This window comes from Phalacrocorax carbo, chromosome 15 (genome assembly GCF_963921805.1).
Source record: "Phalacrocorax carbo chromosome 15, bPhaCar2.1, whole genome shotgun sequence".
Classification (NCBI taxonomy): Eukaryota; Metazoa; Chordata; class Aves; order Suliformes; family Phalacrocoracidae; genus Phalacrocorax; species Phalacrocorax carbo.
Genome location: NC_087527.1, coordinates 2,029,887 through 2,052,111, shown reverse-complemented (window position 1 = coordinate 2,052,111; position 22,225 = coordinate 2,029,887). Strand labels below are relative to the sequence as shown.

Genomic DNA, 22,225 nt, shown 5'->3' with positions numbered 1-22,225 from the left:
TCTGAGCCTGTCCGGTAACTGTGTTTAAAGTCCCCAGAGAACAAAGATACCAGAGATCTTACAGCTACAAAGAGCCTGTGCCTGAACGCTAATGGGTACATTGGCAAGCAGATGTGACTCTGGCATTTTCCTAAAGACACAGAATCTTTTCTTTTGACATTTTGATAATCAGCAGATTCTCATTCCACGTTATATTCCAGGTGGGCAGCTGACAGATCATTAATGTAATGAAAGTAAAAATACTGCACTTATATTTCTTATGTCTTTACTGCATTGACTGCATTTTATCTTGTAGGATGACATCCAGAAACGTGAAACTGTGGCTCCATTCAAGTCTATTGTAAAACTCCCAGTAACCGAAGTAGTTCATTCATAAAGCTCTAAACATACATTGCTGTTTTCTTAACTTTAATTAATGAAATGCTCTCAGGAGGGACAAGAGAGAGCAAAATCTGAACTCCAACCTTCATCTGATCAGAAGTCTCTCCATTTTGCTGAAGCTTCATGCAGGTATAAAGTTCTTTTTTCCTATATCATGTGGCAGAAACAGACCCTGTTCCTTTCTGGGTGCAGGCTGGCATACTTTCCCTCACCAACTTCAAAACTATGATGGAAGCATATTTTTATTTGCTGGTTTTGGGGTTTGGTTTTGGTTTTGGTTTTTTTTTCCATATGGTAGATTTTGGAAATAATAAGGATCCCCTTCCTTGCTGTCCCTCCTGCATCCCCCCAAGTGGATTTCCCCTTACAGATGTTACATTCCGTAAGGACTGAATCGCTTGCTAAAAATTGGCCAAAACACTCTGGGCCTGAGCACCAAAATGCTTTAAGTCGGTTATTTCCTACCAGGGTTTTTTTGTGGTTTAGAAAGTCACTGGGGTTGGGGGATGACAAATTCAGCCCAGATCGAAGGAAATGTCTTTTCAGACTCTATGCCGCTGGCTGATGGAGCGCACTGACACCGGAGACGAGCCAGAGAACGCAGCGAAGTTCTCCCGCGGTACTGCAAATTCGGTGCCAGTCACTTAACTGAACCGCCGCCGGGTCACCGTGCTCCGAGCGCCGACGGTGTCCGTTTGGTTTGGGTTTGGGTTTTTGGTTTGTGGGGTTTGGGGTTTTTTTTTTCGGTTCCTCCCGTGCATAGCCTCCGGGGTTAAAAGCTTTGGCGCAAGAGGAGCCGTCGGCGGGCGGCCCCCACCCCTCCCCTCCCCGCCCCGCCGGGTCCTGTCCTCGTCCCGGGGAGGCGCCGAGCCGAGCCCTGCCGAGCCGAGCCCAGCCGAGCCCTGCCGAGCCGAGCCCAGCCGAGCCCTGCCAAGCCGTGCCGTGCCGTGCCGAGCCGAGCCCTGCCGAGCCGAGCCCTGCCGAGCCGAGCCAAGCCGTGCCGAGCCGTGCCGTGCCGAGCCGAGCCCTGCCGAGCCGAGCCGAGCCGGGCCGTGCCAAGCCGAGCCGAGCCGAGCCGTGCCGAGCCGAGCCGAGCCGGGCGGCTCCCTTGGCTCGGCGCCGCGGCGGGGTCCCGCCTGCCCGGTGCGCGGCGCTGGGCTTTCCGAGCCGCCCGCCCGCCGCGCCGCACCGCAGCCCCATGTCCGCGCTCCCCGCCGGTGCCGACATCAAGAGGGCTCTGGAGAACAGCCCCGAGACCAACATCGAGGATGAGCTGCCCGACGGGCCGCCGCAGCCGCGGCCCAAGAACTACCTGCTCCTCAGCATCCTCGCCTGCTTCTGTCCCGCCTATCCCGTCAACATCGTCGCCTTCGTTTTCGCCGTCATGGTGAGTAGCACCCCGGCGGGTCCCCGAGCGACCTCGGGCTTGGGGCTGGCCGTCCGTGTGGCGGGCGACCTCCGGCTCTCCGCGCCGGCCCCGCCGCCAGGGCAGCGGGCTCCAGCCGCCTTTCACCGCTTCTCCCTGGCGTGGGCAAAGTTAGGTGAGGCAGCGAGCCTGAGAGCATCAGCGGCTCGGTCAGGGTGCCCGCTTAGCTGTCCCGGCAGCAGAGCTGAAACGTGGAGCGACAGGCAGTTCAAGTTTTCAATAGCAGGCTATATAAGGGAGGGAGATTTATCCCGGTTGGCGGGATTCGTTACATCTGCGAACCTGCACACCGGATCGGACACGCTGTCTGGGTGTGAAAGTGGCGGTCAGGGAGCAGAAAGCAGATTTGCAAAGGAACAGGTGTGGTTTCTACTTCATCTAATCGAATATGATAGAAAAGCCTTTTCCCCACTAAACAGGTTCTGTAGCCCGACAGTATTTGCTAGAATAATGCACACAACAATGATTGCAGGTTGTTGACAAAAGCCCTTATACAATTGAGTATTGAGTACGCTGAGGGAGCAACCTTGCTCCTACAAGCGATAACTGATTTGCATAGTCCTTAATAATCCAGCAATCCCATTAACTTCAAAGGCGTTGTTAAAACAGAGTCTTCTTTGAGTTAAAAGTTGCAGAGTCAGATCCAGACTTTTCTAATAGGATACATGACCAGCATAATCAGTAACACTGCAATGTATTTCTATCGTTTAGCGGCTGGAAAGGGTTCAAAACATGTTGCATATTTTCATCCTTTTCTCTCACAGCCAGGCTGAAAAGGTAAGTAAAAATAGAGTTGTTTCCTTCTGCAATTAAGTATAAAAAGAATTACCTATATCAAAAATATACTGAAGCGCACTATTTTAGAACTAGTAAGACTGATCAGAAATCACACCTAAATATTGGGATATATGTTTAAGCTTGAAAATTACTTAAAGGAGCTATTCCAAAGGCATCTTCACAACGTTTTTGTCCTGGTAAGTATTAGCTGTAATTTTTTTTCTACATGTTTATTATCTTTGTTCTTAACGTAACTGTGCAATGTGCTTTTTTCCTTGATTTGAGAAGATTGGGTTCTGCTGGTACCCAGCATCTTTTCTGTCTGTGGACACTACGGGTGCTATATAAAGTAATGAAAGCTGATGATCTGGGGCTTTGAGCATCTGTTCACTGTGACAGTGCTTTCACCAAAGCACCAGGGTTGCACAAAAGTTAACTGTCAAGGACAGAATTTGGCCTCTAAAGATTTTTGCACCCCATATGGAGATATCTTCACCCACGCCCTAGTTGAAGTTCACGCGGGCTTTTGGAGTCAGGCTTAAGTAACTGTCACCAGGGGATATGTAGAAACCAGGGTGGGAAGAGCACTTCCTGAATGCTAAACAGTCTGTGCAGGTCTCAGCTGCCCACTCCCTTGAAGGGGGGGAAACAAAAACCACACCACTCATCTCCACTGCGTGTGAATGGCTCCTGTTTCAACGTCGTTCTTACCTAAAACCTCTCCTTCTCCATGAAAATAACATGTCCAACTTCTTTTCCACAGCCTGATTCCCCGGCCTTTTAGAGCTGCAACCTGTAACTGCTCCATTAACCTCAACTCCAGGTTCTGCATTTTACCCTACGCTGGCTTTATTTCCACTTCTGGGATCTACATCCTCCCTCTCTTAGCTTTTCTCCTAGAGTTGCTGAGGGTTAACACTGACATACAAGAGGGGGGTATTTTCTTTTCTTACAGCATATACCTTCATAGTCTGCAGAGCTTGCCTGAGATCTTGTGTCAGAAGAGATATAGACCCGTAAAAGTGAAGTTCTTTATAAATTTCCATTTCCTAGAATGGGCCTGGAAGGGAAAGTCCTGTTGGCTTCTTGAGGGGCATGGTTCAGCATCCTCTTTGCCTGTGTCGTGTCCTCTTTAAGTGCTCTCAATTCAGACAATGTTTTCACTCCAAAAGTAGAGTCTGGGCTCTAACACACCCCCAAATTAAATGACAGATTTGTCTTCAGTCTCTTCTGCTGCCCCATTTTCAACTCCAGCACTCTTTTCCTCACTTCTTTCTCACCTTTGGGGGCACAAGCCTTACCATTTGAGATCTTACCTCCTTGACTATATTTTTAGAATCAACCTGTCCCGAGTTCTCCCTATTGCGATAATAACCTTTTCTTGTTCCTTACCTCCTTTGTGAATCAAATCTAGTTCTCGTGACAGGGGTAAGAGGATAGTTCGTAGCACGGAAACTTAATGGCATCAGTGTGTCCATATATTTGCATTACAGGAGCAGCCTCTTCAAACTAGTTGCTGGTCACTTGCAGGGGTGAGGATTGCTTGGTAGTTTTAGCAAATGGAGATCTGTACAATTCTTGTTCTCGGCAGTACTCTGCATTTCCAGCCAGGTGCTGTCAGTTCTCCTGCTTCCTCTTGCTTCCAGCAGCTATATTGTGTCGCTGTACAATTAGTTGCCCACTGCCTCGCTCAGACTTTCCTTATTCTTTCTCACATAGGTGAGATCACAGGCATCAGGGCAGGAGTGTGGGGTGCAGGTGCCAAATCAGGAGGCTCACACGACAGAAGAGACCTCTCTGGTGCAAGGCTGTGGCTAGGCAGTGTGTCACAGAGCTCTTCAGCTCCTATCTGCAGTTGTCTCTTTTCCCCCTATTGTGAGCCCAAAGAGCACTTAGCTGGCAGTGAACTGGCAGTTGTATCTGAGAACTGGCTCAGGTGGACTGGCTGTATCCGACTCACGGAATCAGAGCTAGAGGGAGGCTATGGGACAGCTCTGAAAAATGCGTCACTTAGATATTTCTGTTCCAGCACTGAGGTCTGATAGTTGAACAAACTTTACTGGCCTTTCTCAAGGCAACCTTCAGTTGTCTTTATTTCAAAGATCTGTTCGTCAAGACTAGTCATCTAATTCCATAGAGCCTTAGATTTGTAGCCATTTCAAAACAGTCTCCCAAAAGCTATTTCTCCCTGATTGTTTGCTCCTAACTCCCTCTTAATGTTGACACATTTCTGTTGAACCACTTGCATGTTTCAAACAACGTATGCGGTCAAGCTGTGACAATCTGGGCTCATCTGCCTCTGATAGTAAGTTCTTTGGCTGCATTTGTTACCCTTGGATTTAGATGCCTTGTCTATCGATTAGTATCCCTAAGCAGAGACAATGGGCAAGAGGGTGGTAGAAGCCATGGGACAGCAAAGAATGGAACTTGCTTTCTGAGGGAGTCACCTCTTCTAATTGGGATCCTAACAAGCCACGTACAATGTGTGGGCTTTGGTCAGGTCAGCGACTAGCATAGTCACCAGTGTTCCTGTGCAGCTGTACTTCTCTTTACTTAGAAAGTTTATTATTTACACAGCTCTTTTTTAAGTAGCTTGTAAGTACCTGGACATCTAATACCATATGTACAGCCTGTACCTGCTTCAGGAGTATTAAACAAGAAGGGTCAGCAGCTGTTCTTAAGCACTTTTGCACAGCCCTTTTCTTTGCTAACTGGTAAGCTTTTCCGCTGCCACAACACTTTCGACCCGTCCCCAGAGACACAGAAGTTGAGTGTTTGTTGGCATGCTGCTATACAGCCTGCAGAGCAAACTCCCCTTTCGTTGTGTCCTGCTCATCACCTGCCCGTTTCATTTGCCAAAAAGCAGAGATCAAGCCTGGCTCTGAATTGCTCCCCGAGTCCCTCCTCTTCTTTCTTCTTTCCTGTAAGTTGTTCTCGCGGCGAGGAGTCATACTGAGCCAGCACGTCTCATTCTTCCTTTGATCTGAACTAGAGTGAGTGTCTCATTTCCAGGCACAGCCAAATAAGGTTTGTTACAGCCTGGCTTATGGAAAGCACAGAAAATGTTGATCAGAGAACCTCAGTCTGGTGTGCCCAGATTTGTAAGAGATATAGAGGAGGATTTCTGAAGTAATTCAGTATTCTCTCTGCTTTGCCAAAAACGGTGCTCTGGGAATGTGGAACAGAAAATGCACATTAAAAGGGATTAATAGTTTGTAGCTAATCCAGCAAATTTCTGTTCATATGAGGTTAAGCTGCTTCATTGTTGAAGTGAGAATATCTTTTATAAATAGATGTGTTTGAACCTGGTGAAGTCACTGAGTTTGCTCAAGTAAATAAGCAGCTGCAGAACTGTGGCTTTAATTTAGTTTATGACTTCATAGTGAGCGAGGTAGAAGAAACATGAGAAATCATATGGTAAAAATATGATTAAAAAGCCAGGTTGAAAATGGATGAAATTTGTTTTAAAAGTTGAACAGACCAAATGTCACATGCAGATGCTGTATTCTGCATATATTGCCTAGCCCTTGGAAACAAACCGATGTAACATTTAAGGCTTTAACAGTTACTGTTGTCTACGGCTAATGTTGAAAACTGGACGCTTGATCCAAGGGCCCTTTGAAGCTGATGGAAGTAAATTAATTCCAAAGAGCTTTGCATCAGACCCCAACCACTCCCCCAAACCTCTTATTTTTTCTTCAATGCTGTCTGAGTTATGCCATTTAATTTAAACCTCTTAATAAAGAAACTGTTGTCTCCTCCTCATCTCTCCCAAATCCTCCTCTTTACCATTAATGCTGTTTTCCTCCTCTTCATCATGGATTTGTATTAAAATGACATTATTTATTGAAGTGCACAGGGTGAATTATTTATGCGGCACCTGCAGAAATCAGATGGACGTTCTCCAGACTTCCTAAATACATTAGTAAAATTGCACAGAACTGCAAGCTGGTGCTGCCATGTCTCGCTTACAACTGTGTCTCAGTCTTGAGACCACATGTATGCGGAACTGAGTTTAGGGTGTTTGCGGGGCTGCTCTCTGGATGTCATGGAAAGTGAGTCCTTTGATGGGTGGGGAGAGCAACGTCAGGGCTGGGGTGTCAGTGGTGCTTCTCCACGTTTCTCCCTTGTAGCCCCAGTCACATTCACAGTTGCTGACAGATGCAGGAGGAGTCAGCCTGCTCAAGACCAAGGCAAGCTATGTTTCTCCTGATGCTCTTTTTATTGACCTTTCTAATGTGTTTTGAGGAAACCTAAGAAAGCTTTTCTCCTGTAGACAGGACTGCTGAAAACAGTGGAGGAACTTAGGTGAGCGGAACTGTGCCAGCCCCCCTTCGTAACAGGAGGCACCATTGGTGGAGAATCAGAGATGACATGTATTTGTCTCTGTCTCTCATTTCCACCTCTTCACTCTTTCCCCACTATATCCTTTAAGTCCCCTAGCCAACCTCAATGAAATTTGAAAGCAGAGCAGAGGTATTAGTGATACTCTTCAGGGAAATAAAATAGAGAAATATTTAGGCATATGTAGGCTTCCAGGAAGAGGAAAAAATGTATCAGTGCTGTCTTTAAGGGCAAGAATGCATCAGCAGCTCAGCCTTTCTTAGACTCTAGAGAATAAGAACCTGCACTTATGCTTGAGATGCAATTCTAGGAATATAGGCTTCATTGCTTTAGGACTGTCTTGGCATGAGTGTTCTTACTGCAGTGCATCTAGCCCATTAACTGCTGTGTGCTCACTAATCGACAGAACACACACAGATAATGACCCTAATTATTTTTCTGCTTGGGGAAAAAAGGCTCTGCAATGATGCTTGGTATCTTCTGAAGTTCATTCCTTTCCTGCTCTCCACAGTCTCAGATCTTCACTCTGTTGAATTAGCTGTTGTTCTGTCTTTGCTACAAAAAGTAATTCATAGCTAAAGCACTTTTGTAATAGCACTTGGTGGTACCTCAAGCAGTCATTTCCTAAAGACAGCCTGAATTATTTTGTCCACAGAACTATTCATTTGATCAGGTCCCCATATTTCTGCCCCCACGAAGTATCCCATTTCTGGGATGCTTCGTAGAATACTCACAAGATACTGAAGAACAGGTTATGACTAACCTAATTCCCCAAGGAAGTATGCTGACATAGTTCAATACTGCAATTTCATAAAGAAATCTGGACTTAATGTCATGGTTTATGAACTCAAACTCTCCTGATCTTACAAAAGAATTCTTAGTAATAATACTTGATCTTTCTTTGATAGCATCTTATTCTTGGGAAAAAATTACTATCAACTGTGTTAGACTCGTGTACTAGCATACTTCAGTGTCTTTCACTGAATCTTTTTAAAATATGGTCTGATTAAAATAAAAATTAATTCAGAAAATACTATAGACTGTCTCACAAAAGACAAGATCAGCAGTCCTATCACACCTTGCAATCTCTGCGTGTAATAATATAAAGCACCTGCTAGATCATGGCTGGATAACCTCAAGTCTGTTGAGAGAATATCCATGTGACTGATGCATACCTCAGGATGTATATGATAATAATCATCAGTGTGTTCTAAAATGGAAAAGGACAGAATTTCTAGCCCATGAAGATGGCACCAGATGTTGTATTCAGATGATCTATATTTCTCTGTTTTGTTTTGTTCTTCTACCACCAGAAAACTACCTATGAACTCTTCAAACTGTCTTGAAAAGTAAAACATTGGAAAAATAGAAAATTAGTCTGCTTTTTTTAAAGAAGTTTTCCTGTAAAAATGCAGCCTGCTAGCGAAGTGGCCAACTAACAATTCACATACACTACAAAAATATATCCAGAGATAAAAGCCACTGATTTCTCTAAGTGGGTGGATTAGAGTCGATTTGACAGCTCTTATGCTGGTGTGTACAAGAAAACTCATCATACAAATGTAGCTTCACCACTGAAAATAAGAGAGCTGTAGTTGCAATGAAATGTACTGAAAACGAGTGGAACAGAAAACTGGACTCCCTGCTTGCCTTGCACTGCTGGCAGTGGATCTTTGTTTGTACAAAGCAAATCACCACTTTCTGAAGTCCTTTCTACAGTGCCAACGTGCACAGAACTCAGTGCTGGCTCAGAGCAGTCGCGTTGGTTTGCGTACGGATTTCTCTTTACAAGAAGTCACAAACTCTCTGTTTCTCTTCTGCAGGCTTTAAACAGTTATAATCAAGGAGATATAGAAGGGTCAAAAAGACTGGGTCGCAACGCACTCTGGGTTGCTGTCGCATCGATTATCATTGGCCTCGTCATCATTGGCATCTATTGCGTAGTTCATTTCACAACGGTAAGCAAAATGCTACTAGTTCCGATGCAAGCAGTTCTTCTCTGTGCATGCGCTTCAGAAGAAGAAACTAAAGATTGTCAGAACTATCTACTAATGTTAAAATTTAGAGATGCATGCATTTTTTCCAAAAGAGCAATTTTTCTTACTTTGCAATTTAGGAAATTCAGTTGTCTGTTGTTAAATGCAAATGACCGTGTCTTAGCAGCGGTGGATTTTCTAGAAACTCTTGCAGCTCCCATAGGTTTTTCCAGTTTAGGCCAGTTGCTTTTTTTGCTTTTCTGCCCCTCAGTTTCACCACCTGCAAGGCCAAGTGCATAGAGATCCTTAGATTTCAGGTAATAGAGTTCCCAGGTGCTAATTTTCAGTCTCGTAATCTGTTTAACAAGTCTTTTAACTTTGCAAGAGGATGACAACAGTCAATTACTATTTTATTGTTTGATATTAAGGAGATGAAAACTATATCAAAAGTGACCACAAATGTGATTTTGACTTGGCTTGCTGTGGGAGAAGGTTGTTCACTTTCAGTGCTGTGTAATTGCTCTCCCTTCATATACCTGGAACAGCAGTGAAGAAGCTCAGCAGACGAATTTCTGTGGTTACCCAGATGGATTACTGGCTTATTTGGAAAACAGGACAAATGTAGTTAGGGTATTGATACCCTTTCTTAAGGTTGTGCAACAGTATGTTCTTTTCTCCAGTGATGTGTACTTCCCATTAAAATAACCAACTTAAATCAGTTCAGTATGGGCTGTTTTGGTTGGAGAGCCCTTCAGAGCACTATACAAGCTTACGTATAAACTATAAACAGAGATCACCTCATCCACGACTGAAATGCAAACATCTCTGGGCAGTGGAATGGAGTACCTGGCTAAACACGTACAACATTTTCAGACAAAAACTTGAAGGACAGGGTGCTGGGCCATCTTGTTTAGACTCTGCTCTTCCTAGAAAGGTTGGACTAGATGACCCCTGAGGTCCCTTCCAGCCTGGGGTTCTGTGATTCTGTGATATTGAACTGCAGGGGAGTTAGCGGAGATGGGGTCCATTTCTGTACGATATTAGTGGATGGTGCTGCAGAATCAGAAGCTTACTGAACATTCAGTAATTTACCATGCATTTTGCAAGAACGAATCTCTCTTTGGTTCAGCTTGTGTTTCGTTTGTTCAGCCTTCACGGTTTTAAAACCAAGTCACTTCAGGCTGGGTGTGCCAAGTTTTGTAATTGACAGCAGCAGTAAATTCCTCTCGTCGCTTCTACTACCTTACTCATCATTTCTCAGACAAGGATAGCAGCTCAATAAATTTTTTTTAAGTAGGAGGAGAGAAGGGCAGCATGAGGAGTGGTAGACAACACTGACCTGAAGCGTTCCCATTAACCTACCTACATCCAGTTGTAGTCAGCATTTCACTTCCACTGCTGTAGGACCCTGTGTGCTGAACGTGTGAATGCTTCTTTGAGCCTGCTGCCAGATATTAGTGGTGGTTAGCATTTTACATCCAGCTAGTGTTTGTAAGCACCTCTCTCTCTCCTACCCTCAAGGAAATAAGCAGCAGTAAATCAGTATAATACAACTTTATGGCTTTTTCTTAAGTTTTGTCTTTTGAGGATTTTTAAAATTGGTTTTGGGTTTTTTTTAGAGAAAAATCTCTGTGTTAGATGGAAGCATTGCCTGGGGACCCTCATCACAGTGCTGGGATATTAATTTCTGTATTCAGCGAATAGTTTCCATAAGGGTCTCTTGGCCAAATGGTACCTTGAGTTCCGCGAGGACTTGAGGTTTAATGGATTCACCCTGCTGTCTGGCTTTCCAGTCTTTTTGCTACTCCCCCTCTCCCTCTGACCTGTCACCCGCCAAAGAGCCCTTGCTTCTAAAAAAGTGTTTGATGGGAGCAGCAATCTTTATTCTTCTGATGTGAAAATGAGTGAACAGGACCACTCAACTGGCCTTTCCACCCTCCATGCTTAGCTGAGTCCCCTTTGTTGCCTTACTCTTGGACATTTATATTTTATACTAAATTGCCTAACTAATACTAAATAAATTAGGATTGACATGCCACTGGTGTGGATGACATTGTGTGCTCCATGCAGTTATCTCACATCCATTTGTACCTTGGTCATGATTATTTACTAACAGCAACTTTATCCACATGAAATTCATCAGCTACCATATTAGCCAGTTGCTCCTACTGACATTCCTTGTGACGCCTTTTGACCTTCAAAGGCTCATTACAGATTACCATTGGGAGCACCCCCTTGTATTGTCCTTCCATATTCTTTGGTATCTCTCCCTGAAGCTTGTGGTTTCCCCTTCTACCGTCCCATTTCTAATCTGTGTTAGTACTTTATCTGTTCTCCCATGACTGCTAGAGCTTCTCACAGAGGGTGTTACCTGAGTATTCACAGACCCTCTCATAAACTTCACTAGCTCGTTCTGATTTATACATGGTTCTGCTGACAGTAGCAAAGATGCAAGGTGTAATGAGTCCGAGGGCTGGATGAGCCTCGGAAGTTCTTCCACAACATCCCAACTCTTTAATTCTGGAAAGCAACAAACCTGAGACACCCCACTCAGGTTGGCAGGAGGGAATCTCTATCAATTGTTACACAACTTTTCCTCTTGGTACAGAAACTTGGTTCAGGCTCAGCTGGCTCTGAAGTCTCCTTCAAAACGACTCCTCACCTTCCCCCAGGGGGCTGGCTACACACGTCCTGGAAATGCAGATCTGTGGGCCAAGAAGCAACCTTCCTTCTCCTGCCAGAAGTCACAAACTTCAGCCCTTCCCCATCGTGGACATCTCCATTCAGTTCTTGTTCAAGTGTAGTCTTTAGTTGTTCATCCTTTGCTTTGTGGAGCTCAGGCACTCCCCTCCCCAAAGTCTCTGTGAAGACCCTGTTGGTCTCCTGTTTGTACACCCTGATGATGTGCAGTCTGCTTACCTCCTCCTGAACCCTTTTCCCTGGAGATTCAGCACTTCAGTCAGAGTACAGCTCTGCAACCTGGACGCCCACATCCTCTTTCTGAAGCTCCACCTCGGTCAAGGCATCCAGCAGTTCTGGAGATGGTGCCCTGTGGCTTGTCACCACTGTTGCACAGTCCCTAGCAGTCCCTTGCTATCGTCAACATCTGTCTTCTGCCTCCTGTGCAAACTCACAGCTCAGTTGCTAAAATCCTTTGCTGCTCTTGAGCGTCTCTCACTGAAACCACTGTGAATTGAACACTCAAATACTTCTCCCTCTCTGGACCCAGATTCCTTCAGCATTCACTGGAAAGTAATTTCATCTCAGTGAACGGCATTTCTAGAAAACCAGTTCAATGAGGTCAGTCCTTACTTGCCAAATTTCAGTACCCTCTGAGTATCAAAACCCACGTGCTCTATTAAAAATTCCAACCAGTTATCCATTTGTTCTGACATCTCTTCTGTCTTTTCAGTACCCAAACCTACTATGTGTTCCATCTCGTTTAGGAAAGGGGCTAAGTCCTGTGCTTTAAGCAGAGCTGAGGAGGGCCCCCATGGTACTCCACATGCCTCAGTCAGGAAGAAGAACATCAGCCAGGGGTGTTGAGAGTAGAAATGGGAGAAGCTGCAGGGAGAGGAAGTGCAAGAAATTCCTGCTTTGAGCAGTGGCATTATTTCCCCAATAATACTGGTAAACTCGGGAAGAGGAAGACCCTTTCACCTTTCAAGAAAAGGGGACTCTGAGCCCCGAGCTTCCTTGCATGCCTTTGGTTTCTTCAGTTGCAGAGCAACAGTAGCACTGGATTAACAGGAGGCAACACCTACGTCTGCATGTAAGAAACAGCCTTGACTTTTCATTTTGAAGATTTACTCGGTGCTAAGCCAACACGGGGCTTCTACTGCTGCATTGGAGAGCCTCATTTGTCTTTAACACTGGCATGTTATCTTTAGCAAACATACATTAAGAGATATAGTGATACTTATATATATATATATATAGCCTGGAACAGAGCCCACCCAACACTTGGGAACCATCTACCTTCTGCAGTCATGACCCTGAATGTAGACAAGGGGAAGCCGTCACTTGCATCACTGGAGTTAACAGCCTAGCAATAAAACTCGTCTGTCTTGATCAATGTAAACTGGTGCTTTCCTCATTATGCTGAGGAGCCGCTGAGTGTTAAGCTGCGGTGTGTGCTGAATCAGGGCTGTCCCTCATTCCACACTAGGCCAAATTAATTCTTACTCCATTCTGTAACTTTCACCCTCTCCTGTCAGCTTCTCCCGCGCTCCTACCTTGCCAGGTCTGCACGCTGAATTACACTTCCACTGCTTGCTCAGATGTAACTTAAACCGATATTTGTGTTACCAGTGAGTCTAGCCCTGCATATGTGCCCATAGGCATGTTGCCCATTAAGAACTGCAGGGAGAAAAGGGACGTATTTGTCTTCCATCAGGAGACATCACTGTGGGCTGTGTGCCGTAGCCAGCATGGGGCCTTGATATGCCTGGTTAGAGAGTGAACGGCAAGGTACCCAACGGCAGGCGACACTCAGCTGTGAACCACATCCTGAATCCTGCCTCTAGCTCTGAGGTTCTTGTCTTAAGGAAGACGTGGTACACAGGTGTGCATGCACACACACACAATGGAGAAGAGAGAGAGAAGGGCTGCACGGTATGAAAAAACCTCTGTATGTGGACAGACAAAATAGACACATTCTCTTCGGTTTGGGAAAGAAAGACTTAGGAATCAGTAGTTAAAGGCAGTGAAATAAACAGTGATTATTTGTTGTCTGTTATGAAGGAGGTGAAGGGGCATCAAAGGAATGCAGCTTAAAACAAGAAGGAGGTATTTTTCCATGTGACATACAGTGCAGCTGTGGGACTTATTTCTTCTGGTTGCTGTGGATACAAAAAATACAAATTACTTGAAACAGCAACAAGTGAAGTTACCAAAAAAGCTTAAATGCAAAGATGCAGATATAATATTGGGCTCAGGAATTTCTAAGCTGCAGATGGCCAGAGCTGGAAGGTACTAAAGGGAGAAATATCACCCTGGACATAGCCTTTTCTTATCTGTCCCTTTAGGCGTCAGAGATGGGATGCTGCAAGGATGGCTGTCTGCTCCGACCCAGTACTGCTATTGTTATGCTCATGTTCATGTTCATGACGCCTGTTAGTAGACTTTCCGCTGACTTGAATGGATTTGGAGTCAGCCTTCCTGTCTCTTCCTAAGTATTGTGATCAGCAAAAGCTAATCATTTTGTCAGTGAATGAGGGCTCTCCAGTAGTTCGCAATCTGTGTTTTCAGAGCAGCCTGCAAATATTTAGAGAAAATTCCAAATTCTGTTTTGTTTTGCTTTAATAACACAAGGTGCTTGGTGTCTTTGGATTTCATTTGAGTTCCACTGATGGGATTTAGGGAAACATATTCCTGGGCAATCCCAAACCCTTTTCTTAACTGGATCTCAGCATGTTGTATTCAACTTCACGCTACCATGGGAATCATGCGTTCTCATTCCATTGCTGGGTTGGCTGCATAGCCTGTTAGTAGTCTGAAACAATATGCAGCTTCTTACAGCACATGCTTTTAGACTATCTCTAGTGCCCGAGTGACGCTTGACAATTCTGCTTAGGGCAGAACTAGAGCTCATACGAGTTTTGCTTCCCAACTGAGCCAGAAAGCATATCATATAAAGCCCATGTCTTCTGTGTACCTCTCCAGTGGTTCTCTGCAGTCTGAGCAGGTGGGAGTGAGTCAAGAAGAATGTGGAGAACTACTAAGAGGTGTTAGAGTGAAGTAAAGGCACAAGCTTTTCTGTAGAGCTCTGACTGAGATAGCGGCAGTTTTGGTGTGAGGAAGGGTAGTCAAAGTACTGAAGGAAAGGAATGCAACAAACTCCTGCCAATGGACCAGTGTCCAAGACTTTTAAATTCACATCAGATGTTCGTTGTCTTTGTTTATCTTGAACCCCAGGACCACAGGCAGGGTAGAATTATCTTCTGGTAATAACATATGTGAGAAGGGTAGTGGTGTTCAGTGACTTTGGAATTTGATGCAAACCATTATGATATTTTAATGCTTTCGTAGAGGAGTGTGAACTTCTGACCCTTTCTTTAATCTCACTTGATCTAGAACTTCACCCCAAGGAAGTCATAGAAATACCACCTGTCAGCATGGCTTCGAAGGAAGACAGAGACGCAGCCAGGCTGTGCAGAAAGTACTAGCTTATACTGTTTCGTAATCAGTAGGGTCTTAAATCAAGTGTATGTGCAGTAATGCAACATTGGTCATTACTAGTAGAAGGAAAAGGAGTCAGCATTTAGACTCTGCACCAGGGACAGATGTATATGTATGTTTTTCTTACTAACTTAGAAATAATTCTTCAGGGGGAAAGGGCAGGCAAGATTATTTTTAATATCTCTGCTGTCCCCTGCCTGAGGCTCTCAAAAGCCTTTACAGCTATTTCACTGATTGCCTGTCTCTCTTTGAGAGACAGAATAAACTGAGGGCCAGCAAGATGACAGGAACTACACAGCCAGCCTCCAGATCTTTACATTGCCAATCCTGTTCTCTGAACCTTACTACAGGGAAAAAAAAGAGTTGAGAAAGACTACCTGCCTTTTGCTGCAGGGATTGACCTGCCAGTAACTGATAGAGCGCAAAGTCTGAAGTCGGGGCATTTCTATTGTCTTTTACCCATACTAATTCTTGGTGTCCACCTAGCCAGTGAGCTCATACCGCTGCTTTTCTATCAGTAAGGGCACTAACTGATTATCTCCTTAATACCCTACCTCTTTTTACTGGATTTGTAAAAATATAAGAGCTTAAAGTCCTCTACCTGTCTATCAAACATGTTCAGTCCACTCAGAGGCTGAGCAGTGAGCAGACACATGTAGATGCACAGATACAATGTGATTACATCAGCCTCATTTCCTCAGCAAACCACATTAAAAATTCTTGTCCAGTTGTTTCATCAGTGCATGGAGGAAATGCACAATAGACTCTGCCTGTTGGAGTCCTGAGTAGCATCCAAGAGACAATCAACAAAGGAGTTAATGCTGTCTGCAGGATATATTTACTGTTTAGTGCCTCATGTCCTAGATGTCTCTTTAAGGAGCTGCTAAAAGGTCGCTGCTTGATGAAGAAGAGCCCAGCATCCAGGGACAAGCCAGTGAGATCAGTACATCCATGGGTAATGTCTGAGACCTAACCCCAACACAAGAATTTGAGGAGACTTCTCAGATCTTTCCTCTCTTAATGCAGATACACAAGAGGGGTTACCCAGTCCTTTTAAAACATCTGTCACGTATTGCTGTTGTATTCACGAAGTTGTCTGCTGCTGAAAATATTGTTCTTGCCTGACTGTTTTATGTACCACTTCAAGGAAGCAGAGATGCTGTTGACCTCATGAAACTTTGTCAAATAAGAGCCCTTTTTCCTGGCAATGAAAGATCCTAACTTGCATTGATTCAGGTAACCCAGTTTAAAAATTCAGTTCAGATTGACAGATGACCGGTGCCATTAGAAACTTAGCTCTTTGAATCAAAACTGTATTGAACCACTAATCTAGAGGGATGTTTGTTAAGAGAACAAGTGCCACTAATGTGGCATAATGTATCCATTAGATCTGTAGAATTAATAATTTAAACTCAGAAGGCAAACTCTGTCTTTTCCTCCTTTAAAAATATGTATTTTTCTGTCCTTGCAGCATGCTATCTGAAGACCAGGACTGCACTTAGGGGATATCATCATGCAAACCTCAAGAGGGGAAAAAGAAGAAGAGAGGGAAACCCTTCATTCCAGACTGTTAGGTTTGACCCTGCAAGTCTGCAGAGGCATGTTGCTGGTGGATGACCTGGTAGTCCACTTAGTTCATCAGTACAGTGTGACCAGGTTTTCAAAATTATTTATTTATAAGAAATCTCAGTATAAAGCAGCATTTTCTCTTTTACCCTAATGTATAATAAGATCTTGCCCTAACAGCTCCATTTTCTTTCTCATTTACATGGAATGTATCCTGGATCCATGATGTTCCCTGGCTGACCCTGGCCAGAGAAAGCCCACATATCTGGACTGCTTATAGTGCACAATGTAAGATCTGATGCACAGCCCGCTGAAGCTAGTAGAACTCCTGTTGCCTCCAGTGTGTTTTGGATCAGGCCATTAAGGATTTTTTTTATTGCTTTAAAGTAGTCTAAACATAACACAATTGTAACCACAGGTTTGTGATTTTATCCTGCTATGTGATTTTATAATGCCATGGGCATACTCTGACTCAGCGGCTGCTTTCTTCTGTCCTCAGCTTTTAGGTCTTTACCTTGGATTTTTAACCACCTGGGACCGATTTCAATCACTTGATTATTAAGAGACACTCTTCTTCCACAGCATCCATATTTTTCTTAATGATCTATTTTTGTTTTGTCTTTCATTGTTGAACTCCCTTGACTTAGCTCCAGTCCTGCATTAAAGTTGCACTGATCATATTTTCCTCTTTAAACTTCACGTATGTAAAAAGTTCCTATTTTTTATCTGACAAAAGATCTTCTTTTTAAATAGATGTTCTTCTTCATCCCTTTGTTATTTTTCCTCTAGCAAGTCACATAATTTCATTGCATTCTGCTTTGTTCATGTCTTGTTTTGTTTAGTACATCCTCTCATCTTGCTATGAATAGTCCATATATCAATGCAGTTAGAGATGGCCAGACTTTTGTACCCTTATGTAGTTATGTCTTGCTAATCCTAAGATACTACTCAGCGAACAACCTTAGGTTACAGAATTGATGGCTTCTAAATTACAGCAGTTTCTTGATACCTTATGAAAATCTAGCACGGGACAGCTGCTTTTTATTAGCTGAAAACTGAAAGAATGTATTTGTTTTGTCACACAAATATTCCACGTTAAAAGGAGTACATTCTGGTGAGCATTAAGACAACTGGGTACATCTTCAGTGGTTGTTGCTCCATTTGCTTTAACTGTTACTACACCTTCAAGCAAGCTATGCCGACTTACACTTACTCTCCTTGCGCCAGCATAAATCTGGACGGACTACCCAGAAATGCATGGGAGTTTTGCAGGTGCAAGTGAGAAAAGAATCACACCTGGATGGAGTACAACTACCTATTAAAAAAAAAAAAAATCTCCCGGACACCTTTACCTGTTAAAGCATATGCCTGGAAGCAGCATGTATTTTCTGTGCCTTGATATTAGACTTTTAATGTGCTTTTTCGCTTTTCTTTCTGCCAAATTCTGTTTTTCATTGAAGTCAGTGATGCATCACCTATCCTTAATTACTCCAGTATAAAACTTCACAAATACTAGTGAAATCAGTTGATTTCTTCAGCATTTGCTCTGATCAAATTTGCCCATGTGGGAATCTTGCCACTGTTTTTGATGATCCCAAGAATTAGCTGTTCTGTGAACTCTTCTTTGGTTTTTGAATACTATTTCAATGGTCTGATATGTCTTGTGGGACTTTTAGTAGCTTGCCTTATTATCTGATATGATAGAACTGTCATTGAGAAGTGGAATAAAATTACTTTTAATTCAAGTCCATTCTGGTATGTGGGAAGTGTCTTTCCTAAGTTTTGTTGCCTCTTCTATTTTAAAGAGTAATATCCCTTTTTCTAACCCCTTGGACAGTTTCAGAATAAAGTGAATCAAAGCAAAAGCAAAATTTCTGGCCTATATGATACCATACAACCGGTCTGTACTGTAGTTACTACATTCAGACGTTGCTGGCAATCAGTTAATGCCCAAAATATCAGCAAGGTAGGCTCTCTGCTTCGTTTTCAAAACAGCATCCAGCAAGAGCGTTGAGGCCTTTTCAAAATGGTCGCTGGGAGGTCTCTTTGGGGCTTTCCAGCCATGAGGGGGAGTGGTCAAATGAGGTCACCAAAGGAGGTCTCTCAGCAGGTAACAGAGGTCAGGTTTCCACCACCTTGAATTGCTGGCATCCAAGTAAACACCGTCGCGCTGCTGTAGTAATAGTTTTCTACATCAGTGTACTCAAGAATCAAAGTGTGTGCAAAAAGTTTCATCCTCCTGCAAAATATTAAACTCCAGTACTGGAAACTAGACCACAGCCAGCAGGGGAGAGAGATTTCCAAAGTTATTTGGGAACCAGAGGATAGGGGTAGGCAACTTGAAGTATTTTTTGGAAGTGCCTAACAAGGATTTGGATCAATAGGAGCTAGACACCTGATTTGTTCAGATGCTTTTGAAAACCATACTTGAAATCTAACTTGCATCTTGATGCTCGTAAATAGCTTTGAAGTCTCGCTCTTAATATAATTGAGAATTGAGCCATTGTGTCTTCAGTGCTTCTGAAGATAAATGTTGCTACCTTACAGTGCTATTGATTGGTATAAAAATAAAGGCTTTATATTAAACCACTTAATGTGACAGAGCGGGGAAAATGCAGCAATTCCTCTAATGTCCTTTAGTGCTTCTATGTTATAGGTAATCTTATTTTTGCTTTACTAATGTATTGGTATAATTTCTCTTCATTTATTTATGTTTACATAAATTTTCAACCATGTTTGAGAAAGAAATGCAGTCAAACACAGCTTGTGCTGCAAATGAATATGGTGCTTGTACAACGGAATCGTCCTGCTGTAGGTGTGACAGGCCCATACAAAGCGAGGTATCAAACACAGGGAAGCTAAATGATGTTTTACTGCCCCAATCAGCAAGTCCCTTGGTGATAGCAGGGGGTGTGGAAGGGAGGATGCAGTTGCCTGAGAAATTAGTGCCCACTTCATATTTTGAGGGGCACATAGACAAATTTCATTATCTCTGACAGGCTCCGGAAATTACCTGTTCTTCATCATCACGCATCTAGGTTTAGGTTTGGCCCATTATTATTCTGTATTGCACCTACCTTTTTTTTGTAAAAAAGAAAAGAACAGCTGTCGTATGTATCTGCTGAATGATGTTATTTCACGAAATAGGGGTGGAAAGACCAGTAAAATGGATTTCAACTCAACACGTGTCCTGGGCAGGTGAACAGAGTCTTCCTTCTACAAAGCTGCTCCAGCCTTCCATTTTTTGATGCAGTCTTCCTGCACGCTGAAGGCAGCAACTACTGCCTGAAGTCCAGCTCTCTTTTCCTCCCTGCATGTATTACAGGCAGAGACAGATGGAAACTTGAAATTGCTGGCCTCAGCTCCTGGATCATGTTAGCATCTTTCGCTTCTTACAGGGCAGCTGCATTCTGCAAAACAGCAGTGTGCATGTATCTTGATATGTAACCCTAGAAGAGGGCTTCTAAATATAAGAGGAGTTTCTTTGCTGCTGAATGAAGGGGGTCAGCCAGATGCTTAAACAACATGCGGTGTATGTTTCATCAGATTGCACAGCAAAAAAAAAAAGTCAAGGGGACAATATGAAATGAAATTCTTAGGGTGCCTCCCTGCACGCCCACCCGGGAGTTTACAGCTTGTGACTTGAAGATCAGCACTGGCTCTTCAATTTATGCGGTTGCAACCACTATCCATGCACGGTGTGGCTCGAGGCTCCAGAACTGTTGCTTTCGCACCTGCATCTTTGGATATGTGCTCACAGTGTGAACTGCGTTCTGCACCTCAGCCTAGAGATAGGTTATATCTGGTTGCCACAACCGTGTCCATCGCTCTCAGAACCAGAACAGATGCATCTGCTGGAACAGTGCGCTAGCATCTCTCTCTAGGCTCATTTCCTTACCTGGACCCTAATTTTGTCAACCAGTTAATTTAAGCTGGATGTTGTTATGGATTTGCATCTGGGTCCTCCTCCCAGTTGGTTTTCACTTTGTGCGCATTGTGTGTGCACACATGCACAAGAGGATGCGTTTGAAGTACTGGATTCCCCAAGACAAGTAAGATTTAAATACAAAGAAAGTCACTGGGTTGATTCGGGGTCAAGCTGGTAAGCCACACCCCAGTTACCTGACAGCTGTTCAGGAGCCTTTATAGAACGTGTTGTTTTGTGGAGTGAAGAGTCTCTATCGCCAAACCTTCACTCCTAATAACGGGGTAAACTAAGAGGAGGTTGAAGCGACGTGGAACCTGCCCTGAGACACCTCCAGACAAAGTCAGAGATGTCAGAAGGCCTGTGCAGGGCAGTCTGTGTGGCTGCTGCCTAACCCACGGCTCTTCTGAGACTGAGCCCTCAGCCTTTTCACAGCCAGCACCTTCAGGCTGAAATGCTACTTGACTGTCAGTCTCCTTTTACTATCCTCCCATCTCCAACCTCATTTTTAATTAGTAGGTCTCTGAAGGTGGGCAGTGTTACGCTGGAGCAGAGGAGTTGCGGAGGGATGCACTGGTCTATGAGCGATTTTATGTGTACTCACAATTTTCCGTTTCCCAAGCGCAACGGCATGTTCTGCATGCACAGCAACGGCATGTGTCCCTGAAATGTGAGTGAGCCTTTAAGGAGGCTGCCCGACTTCCTCTGCATCACTCCCTGGCAGCCTGGCAAATGGGCTAAATTCAGAAGTGACCTAAAAGAAGGAGGGGGTTTGGAAACAGATCACTCAGGCGATGTAAAGAGGGAGGAGCAAACTTGGGAGCCCAAGGTAGGAAGGAAGGTTATAGTAAGAAATTTAACTGAAAGGTTTCTGTAGTTAAATTTATCCTGTCTTGAACTCTAGGATAGTTCTGCTGCTGCTACCACCTAACTCACTCTCCACAGCACAGAAGCTACACGACGCACTTGCTCCTGTGTCCTTTATAATGTGATTTATGGCATGTCTGAATTTGATCTACCAGCTCATGACTGAGGATGGTTTTGTCATATTGAGCTCTAGGGCTGAGTCAGCTTCTGCTTCGCTCGCAGTGACCTCTCTTTGGCTAAATAAGCTTGCGTCATGTCAAGGAAAAAGTACTTTGCCACATATTAGTGGATTCATCAGGACTTCAAACTGCACAGTGTCAGACTTTAGGCCACTGCATTTCTTTTTCAACACATACTCTGGGGTAAGAGAAGGGGAAACTCCACTGAAATGAAGGGGTGCACGCCAGAGCAGGCTGTGTGGTAGTGGTGAGCCATGGCAGCCCCGTGTACACACATCTCAACCAGTGTTCAGTGGGGCTTAATCGCATTTGCATTTTAACCAACTCCAGGAGATAATCCAAGGAGTGAAAATGAGATTCTGGCCTACAGCACAAGTGGCTGGTGAGCGCCATCCCTTCGCTGGGGCTAGCACAAGAGTTTAGCTTTGACTCTTTGTGCCTGAAAGGTTTGTAAGGCCATTCTTCATGCCATTTAATCGAAGACATACATTCCCCTAACACAGGTCTCTCCTGGCCTCAGATCTATCCTGTTTGGTCCTTAGTTTCTTTGAAAATGAGTCAGCTGCTGAAGAAAGATGGTAAGTGATATCTTCAAGGGGGTAGA

General features: G+C 44.1%; 1 protein-coding gene across 1 annotated transcript; it reads left to right on the top strand.

Annotated features, from left to right (window-relative positions):
- The first annotated feature begins 1,351 nt into the window (after positions 1-1,351).
- On the top strand, positions 1,352-18,367 carry TMEM233 (transmembrane protein 233). The gene is made up of 3 exons (XM_064465941.1): positions 1,352-1,768; positions 8,752-8,886; positions 16,556-18,367. Exons 1-3 carry the CDS (start codon positions 1,580-1,582, stop codon positions 16,565-16,567), a joined length of 336 nt encoding a protein of 111 aa, XP_064322011.1. The 5' UTR covers positions 1,352-1,579; the 3' UTR covers positions 16,568-18,367.
- The last annotated feature ends 3,858 nt before the right edge of the window (positions 18,368-22,225 follow it).